This window comes from Temnothorax americanus, unplaced genomic scaffold (assembly GCF_048541705.1).
Source record: "Temnothorax americanus isolate GAGA-0224 unplaced genomic scaffold, ASM4854170v1 Scaffold38, whole genome shotgun sequence".
NCBI classification, from domain to species: Eukaryota; Metazoa; Arthropoda; class Insecta; order Hymenoptera; family Formicidae; genus Temnothorax; species Temnothorax americanus.
Window position 1 is genome coordinate 390,606 of NW_027509526.1, and position 23,848 is coordinate 414,453.

Consider the following 23,848-nt stretch of genomic DNA (forward strand, 5'->3'; position numbering starts at 1 on the left):
GGAGAGAGCTAGATTACGTCTAATCTAAATGCACATCTACAAATATGACAATTTAGACGTCTCCTGCTCTGAGTATTTTTACAATTTATATGTAATACATTGAGCATCGGAAAAGAATTTTCCATAAAATTTCGAGATTTCATATTTTGTAAACTTGCGCTATCCTTAGACGTGTATTCGACGTCTAGTCGACGTCTAATATGTACCTTTCATATTTTGCTAACTCGCGTTATCCTTAGACGTATATTCGACGTCTAGTCGACGTCTAATATGTACCTTTTGATTTTTGCATTAAAATATATAAATGTTTGCACTTGCTTAAATTTTGGAATAAAGATTTGAAGTAAAAAATATTGCACGTGCCGCAACGTTAACTTGAGGTCTTTCTCATTCCTACATTGTACAGATAAATCACACTCATGCATATTATGATTGCTTTCCAGTAATTCAACGACACAAGTTGACATAAGCGTCACTCTATCTTTGTTGTTCACTAGATGTTGAAAAAAGATAGAATGACGCTTATTGTGTCAATTTGTGTCGCTAAATGAAAAGCACTCATTAGTAGTTATAAAATCTAGAATATTTTCTCGCTCATTTGTTCTCAAAACGACAAACAATCAAAATCGCGTTAATTTCGGGACACGAAAGTGCATTTTGGTTGGAGGATTACGTCAGTGTTGTGTGAAGGTAAGTGAGAATTTTTTTTCGATATAAATGTATTTTTGTGTACAATTTAAGCGTATTTAAAATATTTTTGTCGTTAAAAAAAAATTTGACATTTTACAGAGGACTATTATGGCTCAAATGCAGGCCGAAGAGGTGGGAATGAAGAGCATGCGATTATAAAAAAAAATATAATTTTTTTACATAAAAAATATCTTTCACACTCCAAATAGTCCAAATTCGTCTTTTCTTATTCAGAAATTCTTTTTCTGGCATCCTTAAAGTCTTTCTGTACCACTTAAAAATTGCCAAATTTCTGGCAACGAAATTAAGTATTTCTATTTAATTAACAATTATCTCACATTTTTTTCTCATTTGCACTACTCTTAGCTTTAATTTGCGTGCTGAAACATTAAATTTCGTTAATTTGTTCGTGAGTTGTGAATTTTTAAATGAAACAAGTCGTAACGTGCGTTTTTCAACATATAATTGTTATAAAAAAATATTTAAATAAATAATTTCCAAATTTTATTTACATTGATTTTTAGTCGAAAGTATAAAGATATTATAATAATTTTTGGGGAATTTTTCAAAGTTATTAACATACTGAAAAATGCGTGGGACACAAAAGTGCATGGTTGGAGGAATTAAGTGGCGGAAAAAACGTTGGAGAAATTAGTGTTAATTACTTTTCAAAAACTAATTAATGGTAATCTAATGCTTAATTTGTTTTTTAATTTGTACGGTTTTGAATTTGGCGGTTATAACTATCGCGACTTTGAGCGTCAGCCAATCAAATCATCTTAGCTATCATATGTGTACGCAACTTACGCGGCGTGGATGCTATAGTATGTTACTTGATATATTCAACAAGTCGAGTCGCGTTAACGGTGTGTTGTGTGCACGAGGCGTCAATTAAAGAAAAATCGATTGAATACCGCGGATATATCAGGATATAATGATATATCGAATATATCGAACCTCGTAACGCGAGTTACCGCATCAGTACCGAGTATATACCGAGATACGAAAGCCGCACGCCGATCCGGCCGATCGCAATCGCAGCGTGCGTTGCTGCACGACGAGGCCGTCGAAACGCCGACGAGGGTACGGTGATGCATGATCGCACCTCATCCATGCCTGAGGTATTTAGCCAGAATCCGGGGCGGAACTGAAGGCACTAATTTTTCCTCAACCGAGGGAATTAACCTCAACAAAAAAAAGGTATGTAACTAAAATACATTTAGGTTGTGTGTGTGCGTGTGCGTGTGCGTGTGCGTGTGCGTATGCGTGTGCGTGTGCGTGTGCGTGCGTGTGCGTGCGTGTGTGATGGCAGAGAACGAGACGTCTGTCGACTACACAGCATAAAGCGCCTATGTCTCTCGTTCTCTGCCATCAGCTTAGGGTCATAATTCCAACGTCTGTTAACCTCTAAACCGACAGTTAATTTTCAAAATAGCGAATTTTTGTTGTCTATTCCAAAGTGTTAACCGTCGGTTAAAGGTTAACAGATGTTGAAAATAGTGACCCTTAGCACCCGCAGAGAGGATTGATTCGCACGCATAATCCTACGAGTTCATTAAGCTCGAGTTCGTCGCTGCGGACACACAGCATACCACACACACTCATTAACATACATTTCTCTTTTCCAGATTTCATATTTGATTGTGACCGTGTATCGAGCCCGTTTAGGAGATCAAGTATTAATTATTATAAGAGGGAGTTAAAAATAAGGACGAATAGTATGTTCTTTTCTTCACGATTGCGTCTACGATTATACGTACTATATAAGAGTTACTTTACTATATAAGACTTTCTTTAGATCTTAATTAGCTAGCCAGCCAACTTACACTGATCTCTCTTCTTTAGAGATATTTTTTAAAGATGACCGTTTCGGGTGCGGCATAATTTTTTTTTATTTATATATATTTATGTATACGCGCGCGCATAGGTATCTGTATCTAGGTGTGTATTTTTTGTGTATATGTACGTGTACAGTTGGGCCTAATCTTCACTTGCTTTGAAACAATATGTTCTTTTCTTCACGATTGCGTCTACGATTATACGTACTATATAAGAGTTACTTTACTATATAAGACTTTCTTTAGATCTTAATTAGCTAGCCAGCCAACTTACACTGATCTCTTTTTTTTAGAGATATTTTTTAGAAATATTCTTTTATATAAGATTAAATAGTAACCTAACAGTATGATTTCTCCATTTTGATAAAAATTTTTAGAGGTTCTGTAACGTCTTCAATTTTCATACGGACTGTTTTTATGTATATTTTATTAAAAACATAATATATGTTTAATATAGTATATGGTTTTATGTATTAAAGAAATTTTTTAAACTAAATGTTTTTCACTCTTTCTCTCTAACAAGATCCGACTATGTATTTTAGGCATTTTTAGGCTGGTATTTATTGATCAGATTTTATATTTACGATCGTCTTAAGTTTACCTTGAAAGTTTACGTTTTGTAGTCATCAATAAAACTATCTAATATACAACATCTGAAATTGAACTTAAGATAATACGATTTTAAATATAAGATTCAACTATGAATATTGGGCTTCTGTTCATTTCTGCCAATGCAGATTAACGTTAATCTTGGTTTAATTAACTTTTTATTTTTTTCTAATTCTTAAAATTAGAAAAGAATAAAAAATTAGTTAAACCGAGATTAAAGTTAATCGGGATTGGTAGAAATGGACATTTTAGACATTTAAAACTAACATTGATAAGGGCCTAAGCAGAATGGCTGTCTTATAACCTTAAGGCAGTGTTTTATGCTTTAAGTCTTTGTCTTATATAACGCACAATACTGTACAGTACAGTATTGTGCGTTACATAAGACAAAGACTTAAGGCATAAAACACTGCCAAAACAGCCATTCTGCTTAGGCCCTATCATGTCGATAAAACGTCGGTAAGACGTCGAAATCCGAGATCGATAAGACATAGGTAAGACTTTGAAATCCGAGATCGATTAGACGTCGTCGATTAGACGTCGAAAAGATGCCCATTTTTAGGTCGATGTCGACCTTAATTTAGATTAGATGTAGCTGGTCTATAGATGTAGCTTTATACGTCGGATCGACGTCGAATCGACGTGACTATTCCGGATAGTTTATTACAATATTATAGGAAATTAAATTCTCTACAAAAAAGGAAGTATAGTTTTTTTCCTATGACTAATAGTTTTGGTGCTAGAGCCGGAAAAAGTAGGATATTTTTTGTAACAAACGGTTTCAGCGACTTTATCTCGCCGTATCTCACTTCTCAGAGGCTGTAGTATACTTTTGAACTCGTTTCCTCACTACCTTACGGTAGTTAGTGGCGCGTTTTTTTTATGTGGTGTCCCCTGTAGGCCTAATCCACTCAGTTATTATTAAGATTATCCGAGATTATGAAAATTTTTTTACCAGGGTTGTTTTAATTATTCAATAATATAATTAGACTCGTAAAAGTGTCAACGATTTAAAACGGCGAATACGAGTCAGGCACGGAACGTGGTGCGCAAATAAAAAAGAAAAATAACCGTGTATTCAGATGTGATGAACGTTTCGGCTCTTCTTTTAAGCCATTTTCACCATTTATTGAGATAAGAAGATTCTATTCCTACAGAGCTCGAGGCAGAAAGTTCCCTTCTTGAGAAGATGTCGTAACAAGCGAGCTGGTACGCACGGTTATAGTGGACATTTCCACTGTAAAAAGGAAAAATATATTTAGTCAATTGTTAAAACAGATAGAGAAAGGAGAGAGCTCACCTCAAGGACTGCAGCAGTCAGAGAAGTACAAAAATTTATTATTAAAATTTTGTTCTTTTTTATGTAGAGGGTTGGCAAATGTCATCTTCTGCAGCATCTTCCTTTTTCTCAATATTATTTTCCTTCTCTGCTTTTTCTGGTTCTTCCTCGATGTTCGAATTAATCTCATTTTTAGGATCGGTCAATGTCTCCTCAAAATGTTGAACAGTTACGTCGATTTCTTCATCATAGTCACAGTGATCTATTATAATGTCGAGCTTTGTGCATGCTTGACTTCGACAGTTGAAACAAGTCACAGAGCATCGCAATCCAGCTTTTCTGCAACAACAATTCGCTTTGCAGCCTTTTGTGCATTTGCAAAAGATGTTCTTCAGAATAGGTATCCTGCGGAGCGGCTTCCTTCATTGAAGGAACTGGAAATAAACCATTTTTTGTATATTTCTAGCCCCAATCTTAGGGATTTTTTTTTAACTCCGCGCCACTGCTGAATCGGATGGTAGACTCTAAGGGAGTGTTGATGTGCAGCTGCTTCAGTAGGTGGTATAGAAGCAATGTTGAACATTACTTTCGACATAGATTTGGCGAAGCATGAAAATCGACTCTTATCCAGAAAACTGTTGCTCTTTGCTCCATATAGAGCAAGAATACATTTTTGTCTTGCTATGTCAATGAAATCTGGATGAGCATCCGAATCTCCAAAAATTTTTAAAATATTTTGCAAATTTTCATCTTTTTGGAACAATTTAATAAATTTTATTTTACCCTGCCTGAAAAAAGTTGAAGTGGTATCACAACCGGTGAATGCGTGAAGAAAGAGAATATGCTTAGCAATATTAGAATATTGGAAGGAAATAGATGAATAAATTTTCTGCTCTTTTTTCCCTTGCTCGGTTTCATAAAATAGATGTTAGATTTAGATGATCCTAAGACTGTCAGTAACACTAAAAGATCAATATCTTCGCCAACTATTACTACGGAATCGTAATTCTTACTACGGAATCGTAGTTCTTCGATGCATCAATCGCAGTATTGACACTAAGAGTGTCAGCATCTTCAACAGTTTGCTTGATAATAAATCCTGCAGTTTGAAGTTTTTTACCCAACATTGAGGTAATAAGTCTATCCTTATTTTTTTTATTTGATAGAAATTTTTCTTGGAGCATAGTAACTATCATAGATTTATTGGAAACTACGCTCGCAGAAACATGTTTGTTCGATTGTCAGAAACGTTCAGCAATTTTTGTGCTTTGAATGCATGTTTTATCTGGATATTCATAAAAAATGACGAGATAATCGTCATAACTATATCTTTTAATTTATTTGAAATCTTGGATGCTCCTATAGCTTTTAACAAGAAATGTACTTATAGCACTGTCGAGTAAATAATACAAAGCCAGATGTGTGAAACAACAACGGTTCACTAGCACAATAACAACGCCATTTACCTGAGAAGTGAGATACGGCGAAATAGAGTCTCTCTCTCTCTCTCTCTCTATATATATATATATATATATATATATATATATATATAAAACCGTTTGTTACAAAAAGTATCCTACTCCTCCTGGCTCTGGCGCCAAAACTATTGGTCGTAGGAAAAGAACCTATACTTCTTTTTTTGTAGAGAATTTAATTCCTACAATATTGTATTAAACTATTTTAGCCTAAGTCTAATGAAAACCGACATATTCGCGAAAAACCGATTTTTTACCCTTTTCTTCCAAGATGGCGGCCAAAGCACACCACGGGGGAGGTCGGAAACTTATAGTATGTCATTATACTAACACCCAAACAAAGCGATTAAAATTTGTTCCAGCTTTTTCCGAATTAGTCTATTATTTTGTCATTTTTAACGACGTATCGACTGGACTACAGGTTGGAAAGCCAGGAAGGAAACGAGACATTGGTCGGTTGAGTCAAGTTCTTAGCGTTAATTCAAAGATACTTGTATAATCGTATATGGAGTAACACACGTAATAGATCATGGTATAAAATTGCAAGCAAAAAATAAAGTAAAAGTAACTAACAGAGAAATTAAAAAAATAAATATTGACAATGTCGCACTGATTATAATTAATATAATTACGGTAAATAAATGTACCAATGTCTGGACAGTCAGTGGACACGTCTTTCTGGACACCTTATTCATTTTAGTCTTTAAGGTGATGCTGGAGCCGTCTGTATAACCGACAAAATTACCATTTTCTATGTTATCGATTATATTTGTCCTTATATAGACAAAGATATAGACAAGGATAGCACGCTATTACATTGCACGCACGCATACGCACGATTATTAATACATGTAGACACCGAAAACTACGAAGCGCACTATGTGGACTTCGTTATCGGCAACCTGGGACACCTAGACATTGAATTCAAGCTTGATTCATAAGAATCGACTTAAAATTTTCCTAGCGGCAGAATTAAAATTATGTCATGACATAATAAAAATCGCTAAATTAAAATTATGTCTAGACATAATAAAAAGTGGACGAAAATTATGTCTAGACATAATAAAAATTGGATGAATTAAAATTATGTCTGACGTAAAAATAATTATCAAAAATATCGATACCTGAAGATATCGGTACATATACAGTTGCGAACAACATTCAGTAAGACACGCAAATAAAAATAAATAAAGAATTTTACAGTTAACGACTTATTAACATTAATCATTCTTTATTGCGATTATGTTTTATGTTGAAATTGAAAAATATATACAAGGTGTACAACTAAAAGGGTTACAGATTATTATTTAAAAAAAACTAAGCAAAATATTAAATTGTTGTTTTCTTTTGAAATAATAGTCCGTAACACTTTTAGCTTTATACCTTGTATTATATATACTGTTTATAGGATTATAAGATATATTGTTTATAAGATTAAGATGCGTAACACTACAAAAAGGCATGATATCCATACAAAATTACCTTTTTGAAAAAAAGGTAAAAAAGAGCGCCAAGTACACGCATAGTAGTGTATATGTATTATGTTGTTACCCTGTTACCTCGAAAAAAACAAAGTGGTAGTATTATACCTCCAAATAGCTTTATCCTGTACATACTGTTTATAAAATGCGTAATATACTACAAAGAGGCGTGATATCCGAACAAAATTACTTTTTTTAAAAAAAGGTAAAAAAAGGCGCCAAGTACACGTATAGTAGTGTATATGTTGTTACCTAAACAAAAAGAAAGTGGTAGTATTATACCTCGAAAAAACCTAAGTAACAAGTGGTAGATCTTTATATCTCGAAAAATCTCGAAAAAATCTAAGCAGTAGTATCTTTATTTCCGAAAAATTATAACGCAAGTGATACACGTCACAAAATTATGTTACCTTATCAAAAAGAAGAGTCGCGCTTCAAGTGATCTATTACCATTACAAAAAAGAAATGATATCTCTTTAAATTAAAGCGCCAATTACAGAGAGAACATGTATATTGCCTCAAAAAATAATTGTTGCACTACTTTGAAAAATCTTTACATTGTGTCAATTAGAAAAGAATGTATGATAACAATTTTATAAGATAAAAATTTTATTTAAATTTAACAAGGGAATACAAGATATTTAAATACAAAGTTTACATGTGTATTTTTTAATGGTCACAAAGAATTACAGAGGTAACAGTACAAAATACAAATATTTTATTAAAATATTTAATCCAACGAGGGAATACAATTTGTATTTAAATATAAAGTTTATATATGTATTTTTCAATAGAATAAAAGATTTAATCACAAAGAATTACAGAGGTAACAGTACAAAATAAAAATATTTTATTAAAATACATAAATTTTTCTTGTAAAAAATTTCCTCGAATCATTAATGTATGTACTGCAATTCTGGAAAAGGATTTTTAATTATGTCAAATTAATACAACGCTACGTGATGACAAAAAATGCCGGTAAAACAGATGGCAGCATCCACTTAAATATACATATAAGTATAACACGAATTAAAATCAAAGATTTATCTTGTATTTTGAAACTTTAGTTATAGTATCCAAAAGTTAATTCGTGTTATACTTATTTAAAGACTAAAATAATAAAGGTGTTCAGACAGATACGTGTTCACTGACTATCCAGGCATTGGTACATTTACTTTACATGTTTATATTTTATAATAACGGGTAATCAAGCACCTCTTATTTCAACAACGTAATATCGAGACAATGACAAATCTATTAAACAGCCGAAAGGTTAAAAGAAAAACAACCAATACATTCTGCGTTATGAGAGGCCGCATCAACCAAAATTGACTATCCGTATATATTAGTTTTATTCATTATTTTATCAAATTTGATTGCGTTAAACCTTGACTTACATAATTCGCGTTTAACTTATTAATATTGTGCTAAAAGTGACTAAAAAAAAGGATCAAAAACGCTCTCTAATTTTACGTATTAATTGAGATTACTAATTATTGCGCATCAATTACCGCGCCTGGCTTTTATTGCCTCTTTTTATTTATCTGCCCGGGAAAAAATGATCATATCTACTTAGATCAAATTAAATCTGAATTATTATATGTATATGATCAGATTGCATTTTGTTTATATCTAATCAGATTTATGCTAATCTGGGTGAGATCCCAGGTAGCACATAATCCTTTCAGAAACGTTTCAAAAATGTTTGTTTAAAACGTTTCATAACCGGTTTAAAAACGTTTTTTTACTTCTTCTAGAAATAATTAAAGAAAACGATTTTTCAATTTTGTTTCTTAAGGGGATCCTAAAGCCGTCTGTAATACCGGCTTTTTTTCTTAGCACTAATCTTTTAATTGGCTTTATAGAAATGCAAAATTTTTGTCTAGAATTAAAGTACGCATCAAAATCTAGGTCATGGTGGTCGAATTTATATCGAAAACAAGAAGAAATTAAAAATTTTGTTAATTTTTGGTATACGTGACGACAATATTTGCTTTGTACAAAAATTCCACATTAAATATCCACAAAATTAAACCGGCATGAACTAGGGACAACATTTAAGAACAATATCGTGCAATTTGATCTAAGATTGAAAGCCTAGAAAAAAAGATTAGTGTATATAACTTTTATATGTGCGAGAGCACATTCAGGTTGACAGGATAAGCATCAATATTGCGTGTGGCAAGAGATGGCGCAGCAATCGAACAAAGACAGCTCTCATTAGACAAGAATAGATATAAATCTGTGGGCGCTTGCCACTTACGCGGGGGCGTCGCGTGCCCTTCGCAGAGGATATGTCGTAGCGAAAGAAGGATCGCCGAATGAGCTGAGAGACAGAGGTGTGCAATAAATAGGTCGTTTATTCTATGTCCTATGGTACAGATGTAGGTGTGTCAGTGTGCTAAAGAAGGCCCTGAGAAGGGCCGTGGAGGCGGCCCTGAAAAGGGCCGTTTGTGTTCTTCTTGTTGTGTGGCCCTGAAAAGGGCCGATTGGTTTCTTCTTCTCCTAGTCGCGGAGTCGCTCACGCCAGATGATGCTCGGCTGCGTCGTGGTCCTCCGGAAGGAGCTGAACTTCCGCCACGCCGGCGGTGTCCCCGGTGGTGTGAGGGACTGCTCCGGTTCCGCAGTCGGTGTCGACTCCGGTAAGAGTGCCGACGGCTCCTCGGTCTGCGTCCCCTGAGATGAGGTGGTCTCCCACTCCGTGTCCGTCTGCACTTCCTGAGTGCCGCGTGATGGCTGGTGCTGCACGCCTCGGTGTACACGCGTAGGCGGGATGGTCTGCGTCCCCTGGTGTACCCGCTCGGAGGGTGACGGTGGCAGCGGCGACAGGAGTGGAGGCACCGTCCACGTTAGCCGAGGAGACGTGTAGCGCCGAACTCTTACGTCCCACGTTGTGATGAGCGCCCGTGGAGGACGGGTCAGTCGCACCGGCGAGAGCTGGAGCGGGACGAGCTTCCACGGTTGGCCTGGGCGGTAGTCCAGGGGCCGCTGAGGTTGTGGCGGTAGCGGCAGGCGAAGTGGCGCAGCTCGTTTCGGTGGTGGCCGTAGCTTCGGCGGCGGCAAGGTGACGGCGAGATTGGTTACCAAAAATGCTTCTCCTGTTCTTGGCTATGAGCCAAAGAGCAGTCGAAAGCTGTCTAGGCCGTCGCCGTGTGGCCTTTTATTCTTCCCTGTCGGGAACTGAAACGCGAGAAAGTCTGCCACCTGTCGGTGGCGCTTTCGTATAGCTTCGCGGGCCGTAGTCTGGCCCACGCGCTCGGCGCGTGATCGGTGGGCGCGCGCGCGGCGCGCGTACCGTCTTGATTGTGCGGTCGGGAGACCGCCACAGTACCCCCCTGGTTGAGGGTGAGCCTGGGTGAGGTGAGGTTGAATCGGACCGGAGGCCTTGATGTTCTCCCGGCTCTGGTTTTGACTTCTGTGGTTGGTTGATCCTTTTGCTCTGCCTTCTCGTCTTCCTTGGCTGTTTGACTGTGATTGTCCTCCTCCAAGGTGTAGGCTGGTTTGATGCGATCTATTGACACATTGATAGTTCTACCATTAATTTTCAGTTTGAAGGTTTCTTCACCTCGGTTTACAACCTCGTATGGGCCGTCATACGGAGGTTGCAATGCCCCATGTGGTGCGTCATGCCTTAGGAACACTCTTGGCGTTGTTTGCATGTTTTTGAAGACAAATGTAGACCTCTGACCATGGCGTTTGATTTTCGGTCTTAGCCGATCTATCGTCTGCTTCAATCTCGTTATCAGGTCGTCTGTGTCTGCTTTACTTGTTGTCTCTTGCGTGCTTAGGAATTGTCCTGGTAAGCGGATTGATTCTCCAAACACTAGTTCCGCTGGTGTTGCGTTTAGGTCCTCCTTCCAAGCTGCCCTGATGCCCATTAGTACTACTGGTAATACTTCGGTCCAGTGTGTAGTTTCATGGCACTTTATAGCTGCCTTCATCTGTCGATGGAATCTCTCTACCATCCCGTTAGCTGCTGGGTGGTAGGCTGTTGTCCGGATGTGATTGGATCCAGTCAAGCGTGTTAATCTCCGGAAGAGGTCTGCTTCAAACTGGCGTCCTTGGTCCGTTGTTATCTTGGTCGGAGTGCCGTATCTCGCTATCCATTCTCTAAATATGTGTTCGGCTACTGTTTCTGCCGTTATGTCGGGCACCGGGATTGCTTCTGGCCATCGTGTGAATCGGTCGATGATGATCAGGCAATACTTGTATTCTTTTGACATCGGAAAAGGCCCCACCAGGTCGACGTGTATGTGTTCGAATCTCCTCGTCGGAGCCTTGAAGTTCCCAACTGGCGAGTTGTTGTGTCGGGTAATCTTAGATTTCTGGCAATGAGTGCATGCCTGTGCCCACTGCTTGCAATCTCTCTGGATCCCCGGCCATACGTATCGCTCTGCTACCATCCTGGCCGTTGCCTTCGTTCCTGGGTGCGACAAGCCATGCAGGGATTGAAAGACCTGCTGTCTATATGGCTTTGTCACGTAAGGTCGGGCTGTTGGCGTGGACGTGTCGCATAGTATGGTCGTCTTGCTTCCTGGGACGGGAATCTCTGTGAACCTAAGTGATTTGCTGTTCTCTTTTAGCTCTTTTGTTTCTGGTTCTTTCTTCTGTGATCTGGCCAGTGCTTCGAAGTTGATGGCCTGGTGTACTGCATCCACCCTCGATAATGCGTCGGCTACGACATTGTCTTTTCCTGACACATGTCGTATGTCCGTGGTGAACTGTGCGATATATTCGAGGTGTCGTGTCTGCCGTGGTGAGCTGCGTAGAGGATCCTGGTTGAGGGCGTATGTCAAAGGCTTGTGGTCGGTGTATACCACGAAATCCCTTCCTTCAAGCATGTGTCTGAAGTGTTTTATTGCCGTGTATATCCCTAGGAGCTCGCGATCGTATGGGCTGTACTTTGTCTGTGCGCGGTTGAGCTTCTTACTCAGGAACGCGAGTGGCTGTCATCCCTTGTCCGTTCTCTGCTGCATTACTGCTCCTATTGCCATCTCTGAGGCGTCTGTCGTAACTGCTAGTTCTGCTCTCGGGTCCGGATGTGCCAGTACGGTAGCTCGAGATAGGCTATTCTTGCAGCTCTGGAAAGCCTTCTCCGTTTCCGTTGTCCATGGGACTGGTATTTTGCTTTTCATCTGAGGCCCCTTGAGCATCTCGTTCAACAGGGTTTGATCCTTTGCTGCGTCTGGAATGAAACGGCGGTAAAAGTTTATCGTGCCCAAGAATCGTCGTAGCTGCTTTATGTTCTGAGGTTTGGGGAATTTCCGGATTGCCTCAACTTTCTCTGGTAGTGGTGTGGTACCCTCGGCTGATACCAGGTATCCCAGGAACTTTACTTATTTCGCGCCGAATACGCATTTTGCCGGATTGACCTTTATTCCGTATTGTTCTAATCTTTCGAACAATTGGCGTAGGTGATCTCTGTGTTTTTCTTCCGTGTCGGATGCTACGATGATGTCGTCGATGTAGGCATAACAGAAGTTGAGGCCCCTCAGTATTTTGTCTATAAACCTCTGAAACGTCTGTGCTGCGTTGCGAAGTCCGAATGGCATGTAGAGGTACTCAAATAAGCCAAAGGGCACAGTGATCGCCGTTTTTGGTATGTCGTCCGGGTTTACGGGTATTTGGTTGTATGCCCGTACGAGGTCCAATGTGCTGAAGATTCTCTTCCCGTGGAAAGTTTGCGCAAAATCTTCAATGTGAGGTACTGGGTACCTGTCGGCCTCTGTCCTTGCGTTTACTCCGCGGTAGTCTCCGCAGGCTCGCCAAGTGCCGTTTTCTTTCGGTACCATGTGTAGTGGTGATGCCCACGGGCTTTTTGAAGGCCTTATTATCCCTTCTTGTAGCAGGAGATTGAACTCCGTTTTGGCCGCTTGGAGTTTGTCCGGAGACAATCGGCGTGGACGGCAGGCCTCTGGTTGACCTTTTGTTGTTTTAATGTGATGTGTAGTGCTATGCCTTCCTAGCTTGGCCTTGGTGCTGGGGTTCATGATTCCTGGATACTTGGCCAGAATATCATGGTACCCCGTTTCTATCCTCAGTGTCTTTATTGATGTCAGATTGCTCGTGCCAGTGGATCCGGGCGTCGCGAGTCCTGTCTGCCCGTCGATTAGCTTCTTATTTCTTACGTCCGGTAGCAGGTGATAGTGTGACAAGAAGTCTGACCCGATTATCGGTACTGTTACGTCCGCGACGATGAATCGCCACGGGTGTGCTCTTCTCAATCCGAAATCTGGTTGCAGAGTGGTGAATCCATATGTTTCTATTGCGGATCCGTTCGCCGCGAAAAGTTGATAGGCTCCTGCTTTTCTCTCTCCCTGAGTACTGATGTAGGGAAATACGCTGACGTCTGATCCGGTGTCTATGAGGTATCTCTTCTGGGTCGTGCGATCTGTGACGTACAGGCGGCGGGATCCGGGGTCGTTGTCATTGGCCGCCCTCAATGACTGCCCTCCTTGTTTTCCGCCTTGAATGTGCACGGTTGAGTACACTTCTGTGCCTCCGCTCCGAAACGGCGGTGATAGTAGCACACCCCATCTCGGCGAGGTGTCTTGCTGCGTTGGCGGCTTCGGCTGCGATTTTTCTGGCGGTTTCTGCTTTGTGCTTGAATGGATTTGACCATCTTCTCCACTTGCAGAGTAAGCGCTGTTATTTGTTTGCTCAGCGCGTCCCTTTGTGCCTCGTCAGTGTTTGCGGTTGTACTTGTGGGCGTTGGCGCGGTTGTCGCCAGGACGAGCGCTTTGCTGTTGACCTCGTGTATTCGGTCAGCCTGGTCCGCACATCCTCTAGTCTATCTTCCGTTCGTGTAGCCAAGATAGCTTGTGTTTGTGGGGGTAGTTGCCCTAACCAGAGCGTTCGTAGGAGTTCGTTCGAGACGGTGGTCCCGGCTAGTGTCAATAAGTGCCGGAGAAACTGCGATGGCTTCCTGTCTCCTAGCTCCTCGTGCTTTAGTAGCTGTCTGATCCGTTGTCCCTGTGAGTCCGTGAGCCTCTGGATCAGCGCCTTCTTGATTGCCTCGTATTTATGCTCTGCCGGGGGATGTGTGATGACATCTTTGATTTCCTTGGCTTGTTTTGGCTGAATTCGCGAGATGACGTATGCGTACTTGGCATCGTCTTCTTTGATCTTGCATAGGGCGAATTGTCCCTCTAGTTGTGCGAACCAAAGCTCGGTTTCTTCCGGCCAGAAAGGGGGAAATCGTATTGACACTCTCTTCGCGTTGAATTCCTCCATCTCTTTGTAGTCGTCGTCGCTCTCTATCTCCACTGTGTGGTTCGCTCTTGACATTGGTCTTCTTCTCCGACGTCGGGGTCACCAATTTGTGGGCGCTTGCCACTTACGCGGGGGCGTCGCGTGCCTTTCGCAGAAGATATGTCGTAGCGAGAGAGGGATCGCCGAGTGAGTTAAGAGACAGAGGTGTGCAATAAATAGGTCGTTTATTCTATGTCCTATGGTACAGATGTAGGTGTGTCAGTGTGCTGAAGAAGGCCCTGAGAAGGGCCGTGGAGGCGGCCCTGAAAAGGGCCGTTTGGGTTCTTCTTGTTGTGTGGCCCTGAAAAGAGCCGATTGGTTTCTTCTCCTCCTAGTCGCGGAGTCGCTCACGCCAGATGATGCTCGGCTGCGTCGTGGTCCTCCGGAAGGAGCTGAACTTTCGCCACGCCGGCGGTGTCCCCGGTGGTGTGAGGGACTGCTCCGGTTCCGCAGTCGGTGTCGACTCCGGTAAGAGTGCCGACGGCTCCTCGGTCTGTGGCGCGCGCGCGGCGCGTGATCGGTGGGCGTGCGCGCGGCGCGCGTACCGTCTTGATTGTGCGGTCGGGAGACCGCCACAAATCATATAAGTATATGACATAAAAAACAGGATTAGTTAACATTACCGACGTCGAGGAAGTTCAGCCTTCACTTTAGGATCCCCTTAATATATACGTCGTAGCGGTCACCCAGCCAAGTAGTAACCCGCACCTCGTTGCTTGACTTCAATAATCGAACAAGACTAGGGGTGATCCTCTGACTCTGTACTTGTTTATAACACATTTATAAAGTGTTTAAAAATCTTGCAATGATATATTAACTGGCAAATATTAAAAACAAAATCCAAAAACAAAATTTCTATGTAAAATAAATATTAATATTATTAATTAATATTAACTAACGCTAATTATTATTAATTAATATAATAATATTAATATTAATATTAATATAAAATTTGTATAATCAAAACAATATATTACAAGAAAATACCGGTATCCCATATAGCATTACGAACGGATCTAAATAGATCTGGTTGGACCTATTATATATAGCACATAATATTTCAGTAATATTACTGCAATATCTCAGTAATATTAAAATGTCCGCGCAAATAAATATCAGTAATATTACTGATATTTATTTTAGTAATATTACGTAATATTACTGCAATATATCAGTAATATTACGGTAATATTACTATAATATTTGCGTGGTATTTGTATAATATTGCTAGAAATTAAACCAATTTAAAATTTTTTATTAAATTTCATTAAATTTTATCAAATTGTTATTTTTAATAATAGTATTACATACAATATTAAGAAAATAATATTAATAATCTTTCTATTTTTTTCTTCTTCAAAACTGCTCTATGCTACTCTGCACTGTATGAATTTCCACTGATAAAGAGTGATGTAACACTATAACATAATTTAAAAACTGTAATTATTATTTATACAAGGTGAGTTTTATTTTGTCTGCCAATTATCTTCGCTAATTATCTCAGAAAGTATTGGTTTATTGGAAAAATGTTTCAGATAAAAATTGGAGGGTTCATAGAGGAATAATGGATGATCTTATTAGATTTTGAGTCTGGAACCCATGTTGAGCCTAGTAGGGGGTCCAAGTCAAATTTTTTAAATAAAAACTCCAATTTTTTATTACATTATCTTTTTCTACTAATTAATATAAACAATTTTTGTTTAAAACATTTTTTATTTGCTTTATATTTTTTGAGATATTCAAGAAAAATTTGGTAATTTTTTAAATATTTAGTTTATATCTCTTGATAAATGCTTGTCGGAGGAAAAAATGATACAAGACTTTTTGACTTGATATGGTCTCAAGAATATGCTATTGCAATAATACCCCAATTTCTTTAAATATTTGTGTATAGATTTCTTTAAAGCTTTCATTTGTACACAATTATTTAAAGAAATTAGATTACTATTGCAACAGTATATTCTTGAAACAAAATCAAGTCAAAAAGTCCTGTACCATTTTTCACTCCAACGAACACTTATTGGTCCTCCTTGAACCCTCCAATTTTTATCTGAAACATTTTTCCAATAAATTAATACTTTCTGAGATAATTATGGCGGAGATGATTGGCACACGAAATAAATCACCTTGTTTATTTCATACATAATTACATATTCAAACATAAGAGTACGGGGTTAAGTATAACGTGTTCCGATATTCACTATCTATACTGAAAATCTGTGGTTAATGTTATACATACACTTTAGATTTTTAGTACCGAATATTAAAATATTGGAACGCAATTTATACCAAGTTTAAATTTTTCTTACTTATGTATCTAATAAATAAAGCTGTCGCTCAGAAGAGTTTGATAGAAATCAAACTGCTTGGTGCTGTTCTGGGTGAACTTCCACTGATGGAAAGCAACGTAAACACTGCAAATATAATACAAAAACAGTGTAATGGTTTTTATCAAATTTAACTTTTTTTTACTTACATATTTAATAAATAAATCTTTTGCTTTCCTATCAAACTGCTTGGTGCTGCTCTGGACTGCATGAACATCCACTGATGGAAAGCAATACTGTAACATTATTGCACAAGAACAATAATTATTATAAAATTACGTAAATGGTTAAATAATCATGGTTAAATCACTTAATTATAATGATTAAACTGCTTGTTAGGAGATTTGGGATCGGCATATTTCTATCACGTATCTCCAACTGAGGGCTTCAGTTGGATTAAACTGTTAAAAATTTTGAGGTTAAGTTAGCATCAAGATTTAAGTATGAAGCCGTTAATAAATAATTTCATTAGAGACTCGTTAAATAAGGTTACAAAGGCAAATACCTATATGTATTTTAAGATAGTCATTGAAATGATTTTTATGATATTAACGTGGTTTTTGCAGATCATTATGCCACGTAATCCTTATTTTTGGATCTAACGACAAATCGCCAAATATATATGTACAATGTACATATTAGTAATAATTATACAAAAATACTTTTAAAAATATTTGTGTGAACAATCTTTATTAAATAAAGAAAAATTACCTAAAATTAAAACGATTGTTTCTGTGCGGTGTCGTACTACGTGATTGCGTGGTCCCACGGAGCCATGCAAGAGACAGCGAGAGAAGACCGGGAATGGTGGGGGTCGGTGCTGCGACCAAGCGCATAGCCACACACACTAGCGTTCTTCCCTCCACTTACGCACTCAGAAACGTTCTGTTTATCCGTGTGACAAACTCGTAATTTGAAAAGTTTAATATTGATTATATAAGAAATATAAATTTTAAATTTTATCCATTTATTTTATTATCAATTTACTTACTGGCTCTTAATTAAAAATTAATTGTATATATAATTACCTTTTATTATTACAAAACAAATAACAAGTTTATAAAATTAAATACCACCAATTATAAAATTTATCTTAATCACTTTTATTCCCCAAAAGTACAAGTCAGTCTCTTTTGATTTCATCACATTTTTTGATTTAGATTTTTCTTTCTTTCAGTCCAAAATTCTTTAACTGGTATATATTATCTGTGCAATACGTATGATTGTGTGATACCTTAATAACGTCTTAATGACGTCAATAAGATGTCATTAAAATGTCATTTGACATTATTTTGCTACTTAAAGTATTATATTTCAACAATATATTGCAGCAATAGTACTGTAATATTTCATTATTATTTAAAAACGTGTAATACATCAGTAATATTTCTGAAATATTTCATTGTAATACGTAATATTTCCACTATATTGCAATATTACTGCAATATTTCTGCAATATTATGTGCTGTGTGAGTATTTTAACTTTAAGTCATACTGCTCTATATAATAGCAACATTATAAAATCGTGGTATGTTTTAATCAATATCAAATTTAATTGAGATAGAAATCTAACAATTATTATCTAATCAATAAAACAAAATCTTTTGTAGGTATAAAACTATAATTAATAATAAATTAATTAAAATTTATTGTAACATATTGTAAGTAGACAATAAAAGATGACAAATTTTAAGTTATTTCTAATATTTATACAACCCCTTAATATTATATATTTGTAAGATAAATAAGAAATAAATAGAGTAATCCAACAAAATGTTAATATTTAGAATTTAAATATTTAGGATGGTAAAGCAAATAGAAAGTTTTATCTTTAATTAATAATATTGAAATAGAGATATGTACCAATCATATCTGATAAATTTTCTTAATTATATCGTCAAACGGTATATATTTTAATAGCACACAATTAAGATTTTGTATTTTTTTAATTGTAACAATTATTATTTATTTTTGGAAACAATATTGCATATTTTATTAATGTTAGTGGTAATATATGATATATATTTTAGATGTGCTTAAAAATTTACAATTATTAGGTATTATAAAGTGTAAATACTGTTAATAATAGTATAATAGATTTCCTTTAAAATACTAATATTATTTACTTGGAATTCAGTATGTTTATAGATATCTGTTTAATAGAGTTCTATGTAACGACATTATAAGTTTGTAATAAAAAATAGGAATATATATTTGTAATATAATAACATATAATGTAATATAATATAACATAATATAATATAATATAATATAATATATAATAATATGTAATGTGTGCAATTTGGTATATATACTGACGACGAGCCCCCAAAATGTTGCGCTCGATCGCGCGTTCGCCGCACAATCACTCACTTTCACACTCGCGGCGCGTGTCACGACACTCTCGCACAAATAAGATGACTCGTTTAGAAAATCAGTAGCTCTTTATTACGACTCCCGGTATAATAGAGGAGCTCGGGACGACACGTCCGAACGAGACGCGTCCCAGAGTAAATCTGAACATCTGGTATAACAGGAAAATCAATAGATAATAGAGCATCACGCAATCAATATTAGTAAACAAGCATCCGTCACTAAGGACGATTCGCATCTTGACGAAAGTCGGCCCGTTGCACGCTTCAGCTCGGAGTCAGGGAAGTATACCGGGCAGCGCGCACGCAACACTGCCCCCCTTCTTCAGATTGTCGTCCCGACAATCAGAGAGGCAGCTTGCTAAAATTCCTTGGAGACTGCTCCTTGGACGGTTTCCTGCCCTACCCTGGGCTGCTGCCTCAGGTTACCGGGCTCCGTCCATTCCTCGTCTCCGGGTTTTCTCAAGGCCTCTTCTTATAGAGCTGGCCAGGCTCCACGCGAAGATCCTGCTCAACCCCGGGCTTCGCCGCCGGTGTTCCTCTTCCCTCTTGAGTCTTGCGTGCTTGGGTCTTCTTTCTTCGGGATCAGAGGGGGATAGCTTCCGTGGACCCATCGCTCTAAGAGCACTCTGTCCCCTGTCTCGGCATTCGCCCTCAGTCTCACGGGAAAACCACGGTCAAAAACCGTGAGAGAGACAGTGTGAAAAATTTCTCAGGAGCAATTTCTTCAGTTCCCCTGTCGCCATGCCTTCAAATCGATGTTGGAATCTGTAACACAACATTTTTAAACGCAGAAAAATTGAACAAAGAACATACAATAAACGATTAGAGTACGGGCTCAGACTCAGACTGATTGATAAATCTAAGCGTCTTCGAACGCTCGATCGCTATTCGAAGCGGCGTTACTCCCTCGACTTGAAGGGTACGCTTCACAAAACCGTCGGTCAACGCGGCGACGAATTGTGAGCTCGCGATTTTATCGCGAACTTCATGCGAACATTCGGGGTACGCCTTATGCGACAATCTCTCCAGATCTGCACCCAGCGTTGCGAAATCTTCGCCCGGACGCTGTCTTCGGTTGGTAAATTGGAGATAATAGTTTTGTGTAAGTTCGCTTTCCCCGAAACGCAGCTCCAATTTCGCCTTTAACTCCGCGTAAGAGAGGGATTCAATCCCGTCGGCAAAAGAATCAAGCAATGAACGCGCTTTCCCACGTAAACACGATGCTAATACGATGGCCTTTTCCGTCTCATTCCACTTATTCGCGACAGCGATGAGCGAGAATTGCGAAAGAAATTCGCGTAACGGCGCGGTCCCGTCGTAAGTATCGGGCTTCAATTTAATGCCGCGAAAGATTTGATCCCCGGACGCGTCTATACTCGCGCCCGTCTCTCGCGTCGCGCTACTCGCGTTTTCGCCCGAAGCAAAATTATTGGAGGGACTTAGCTGTGAGATCCTCTCCTGGATTCGGCGTAGCTCGTCGTCACGCTGCTGCACCATCGCCGCGAATTCGGCTTCTCTCTGCGTGCGCTCCGCGCGCATCTCGCGGATCTCCTGCATCACCGCCTGAAGCGTGATCACCTCCGTCGTCATCTCTGGGATCAGTGGAGGAGTCGCTGCCCGGAGTCGTTTCCTTGTGAGAGCGGTCGAGGTCATATTCCGTTTAGCGCGACTCGTCTTTCCTTTATCCCGGACGAGCCCCCAAAATGTTGCGCTCGATCGCGCGTTCGCCGCACAATCACTCACTTTCACACTCGCGGCGCGTGTCACGACACTCCCGCACAAATAAGATGACTCGTTTAGAAAATCAGTAGCTCTTTATTACGACTCCCGGTATAATAGAGGAGCTCGGGACGACACATCCGAACGAGACGCGTCCCAGAGTAAATCTGAACATCTGGTATAACAGAAAAATCAATAGATAATAGAGCATCACGCAATCAATATTAGTAAACAAGCATCCGTCACTAAGGACGATTCGCATCTTGACGAAAGTCGGCCCGTTGCACGCTTCAGCTCGGAGTCAGGGAAGTATACCGGGCAGCGCGCACGCAACAATACTGACAAGAAAATGAAAAATTAAGCAAACGCAGTACCTAATACTCAATATTTTAACTTCTACTTTAAAAATAAAAAATTCTAATTTTGTGAAAATAAAATACTTATTAAACTGCTTTTTTATATATGTAAATTTCTTTACTTATATAGTTCAAAATTAACAAATTAGAGTAATTTATTTTATACTTTATTAATAAATAAACTTAAATATATTATTATATTTCTGCTTTTTTCGTTGTTTTGAATTTATTTTCTTTTGAACGCTTTATCAGAAATAAATCAAATTGGTATTAATTTAGGTTGTAATTGAATTATCTATCAGATTTATTTCGTAACTTTTTTCAAATAAATAAAAGATTTTAAAGTTATTTTTAAAAGTCATAAAAAAACGTGCTTTCCCGAAGTTTTTAAGCTATAACTTTTTAACGAAGCATTCCTGAACCTGTATTTATAGGAATTTTTTTTGCTCCAAATTCAATTTTTTATGACCTATAAGATCCTGAAGTTTTATTGGCTTGGAACACTCTATATAATTAATTATAAATATTTTGATAAATACTTTATATACATATATTATATGTTTAAATAAAAATATAAAGTCTTATCTTATTATCTACCTATACTAGTAACCCAGAAATTAATTGCACAAACGCTTTATTAAAACATAAGAATGTAAGTCTATATATAAAGTCACATTGTTTTTGCTTTAATCTTTTATATCTGTTTATTTGGATATAAGGATAAAGGAAATTATATAAAAATCATAAAAGTGCTTGAATGGCTGTTTCCGAAAACTGACGACAGATAAAATTGGATTTATAGCAGCAGAGTGGTAAAAATACTAATCCAAGTGCATGTTACGAAGGCAATATTGTACGTATAATAGCGACCTATCTTGTTATACTTTCTATTTCACATTTTAATACAGTAATTATACAGTAATTAATATCTTACAAAGTTGATATAAGTAGGACACAAAATTTGTCTTTTTTACCCAGATACTTGTCCTTCTAAAATACTATATATGTCAATTATATTTCTATATATAGAATAATTAAAAATGAGAATGTAATGGAAGACTGAATTAGAAAGAAAACTCCGTAACTGATATTACAGATATTAAATCAACCACTCGGTGAAGATGAACAAAACGGAATAAAATGTACAAACTTTTTGAAACTACGAAGATGATTTTAGTACGGTAAAAAGCCTTTTATAAAGTTCTTCAGTTAAATAACTTACCTTACTTCTCAAGAATATTTACTTAAATAAAAGCTTATACAATACAGATAAAACATATAGCTTGCTATTATCGAAAATATTAAGCGCTTATATAGGATATTAACAATGATATGAATATAAGGAATTAAATGCAGATTTTAAGTAAATTGAAAAGAAATATTCTTGCAAAATGTTGGAGAATAGTTATCATTTGTTACCACAATTTACTGAAATTATTAATATAAAATATTTAGATAACTAACTTTGTGGAATTACAAAATTTCGTTAAGTAATTCTGTTTGAAGTTAAATGCAGAGTAAAGTATTATAATTTATTTGCACTTATATTTACAAAAAGCAAAAAACCTCATTTTTCATTATTAAGTAAAAAGTTATTTGTATCTTAACATTTTTTCTTTTTTTGGAGATAAATCCCATTTCTAGATTGAACAAAGAGTTTATTACATGCAATTTTATATGTTTTATTCTGCAAGAGTTCGCACATGTACAATAATTATTATAATTAAGTTGATTGCGCATTATTCTCAAACTATAGTAAATAATAGCTGCAAATGCTGTATGACGTGTCTACTGATTTGCAATAATAAGGATTAGTGTTGTTATGATGTTGCACACTGCGTTAATTGGAACATAGTCAGAGAATAATTGTTTTATTGGTTTACGTGTATGTGTGTTTATCAGTGTAACCTGTGTATCTGTTTGTATGTGCTCATAATATTATACACATGAAGTATATGGAGGGTCTATTACAATGGTCGTATAATTATGAATGCAAGATTAGGATAAATTAATATTAAATGTAAGATAAATTATAGTTGAAAATTAAAAATTAAAAATCTGTTTTAAAATAATTAATTAATATATTCCAGAAACGTGTGTGTAATACAACTTTTGCTATCCGAAAAGTTACATTCGATAAAGAGTATGTTGTTAAAGATTAATATAATCTTTAGCAAGACGCTCTTTGCGTATATGTTTAAAAGAGAAAAAATAATAAAGCCATTATTTATTTTGCGTACACGTAACAGGTATCCTCATACTATTTATATTACTATATTTCTTTATCAAGTAAGGACATATTGTCGTGTAAATTAAATCTTAACAAATCGCAGTAATCGATTTGTTCTAAAAAACTTTTGTATATTTACATCTTACTATTAAATAATTATTAATGTTTAAAGTTTATTACAGTAAAATAAAGACATATATATAATAAACGATATAATT

At 37.3% G+C, this 23,848-nt stretch overlaps 2 protein-coding genes and 1 long non-coding RNA gene across 3 annotated transcripts in view; 2 read left to right on the top strand and 1 right to left on the bottom strand.

Moving 5' to 3' along the window:
* LOC143902167 (E3 ubiquitin-protein ligase rnf146-like) overlaps window positions 1-23,848 on the top strand; it is a 250,938-nt gene that overhangs the window by 68,945 nt on the left and 158,145 nt on the right. The gene's annotated exons all lie outside the window — the stretch shown is intronic.
* LOC143902071 (uncharacterized) lies at window positions 1,410-2,528 on the top strand. Its single transcript, XR_013258255.1, has 2 exons — window positions 1,410-1,890; window positions 2,319-2,528. It is a non-coding gene; the product is annotated as an uncharacterized LOC143902071 (long non-coding RNA).
* On the bottom strand, window positions 14,792-18,488 carry LOC143902142 (uncharacterized). The gene is made up of 4 exons (XM_077414845.1): window positions 17,662-18,488; window positions 17,100-17,186; window positions 16,933-17,037; window positions 14,792-16,041 (listed from the first exon to the last, which is right to left on the bottom strand). The coding sequence occupies exons 1-3, from the start codon at window positions 17,784-17,786 to the stop codon at window positions 16,941-16,943; spliced, it is 309 nt and encodes a 102-aa protein (XP_077270971.1). The 5' UTR covers window positions 17,787-18,488; the 3' UTR covers window positions 14,792-16,041; window positions 16,933-16,940.

Coding starts and splice junctions, on each gene's coding strand:
- LOC143902142 (XM_077414845.1), bottom strand. CDS start 17,786: ATGCGCTTGGTCGCAGCACCGACCCCCACCATTCCCGGTCTTCTCTCG. Junction 17,187..17,661: donor AACAATCGTTTTAATTTTAG/GTAATTTTTCTT, acceptor ATAATGTTACAG/TATTGCTTTCCATCAGTGGA. Junction 17,038..17,099: donor AAGATTTATTTATTAAATAT/GTAAGTAAAAAA, acceptor TTATATTTGCAG/TGTTTACGTTGCTTTCCATC.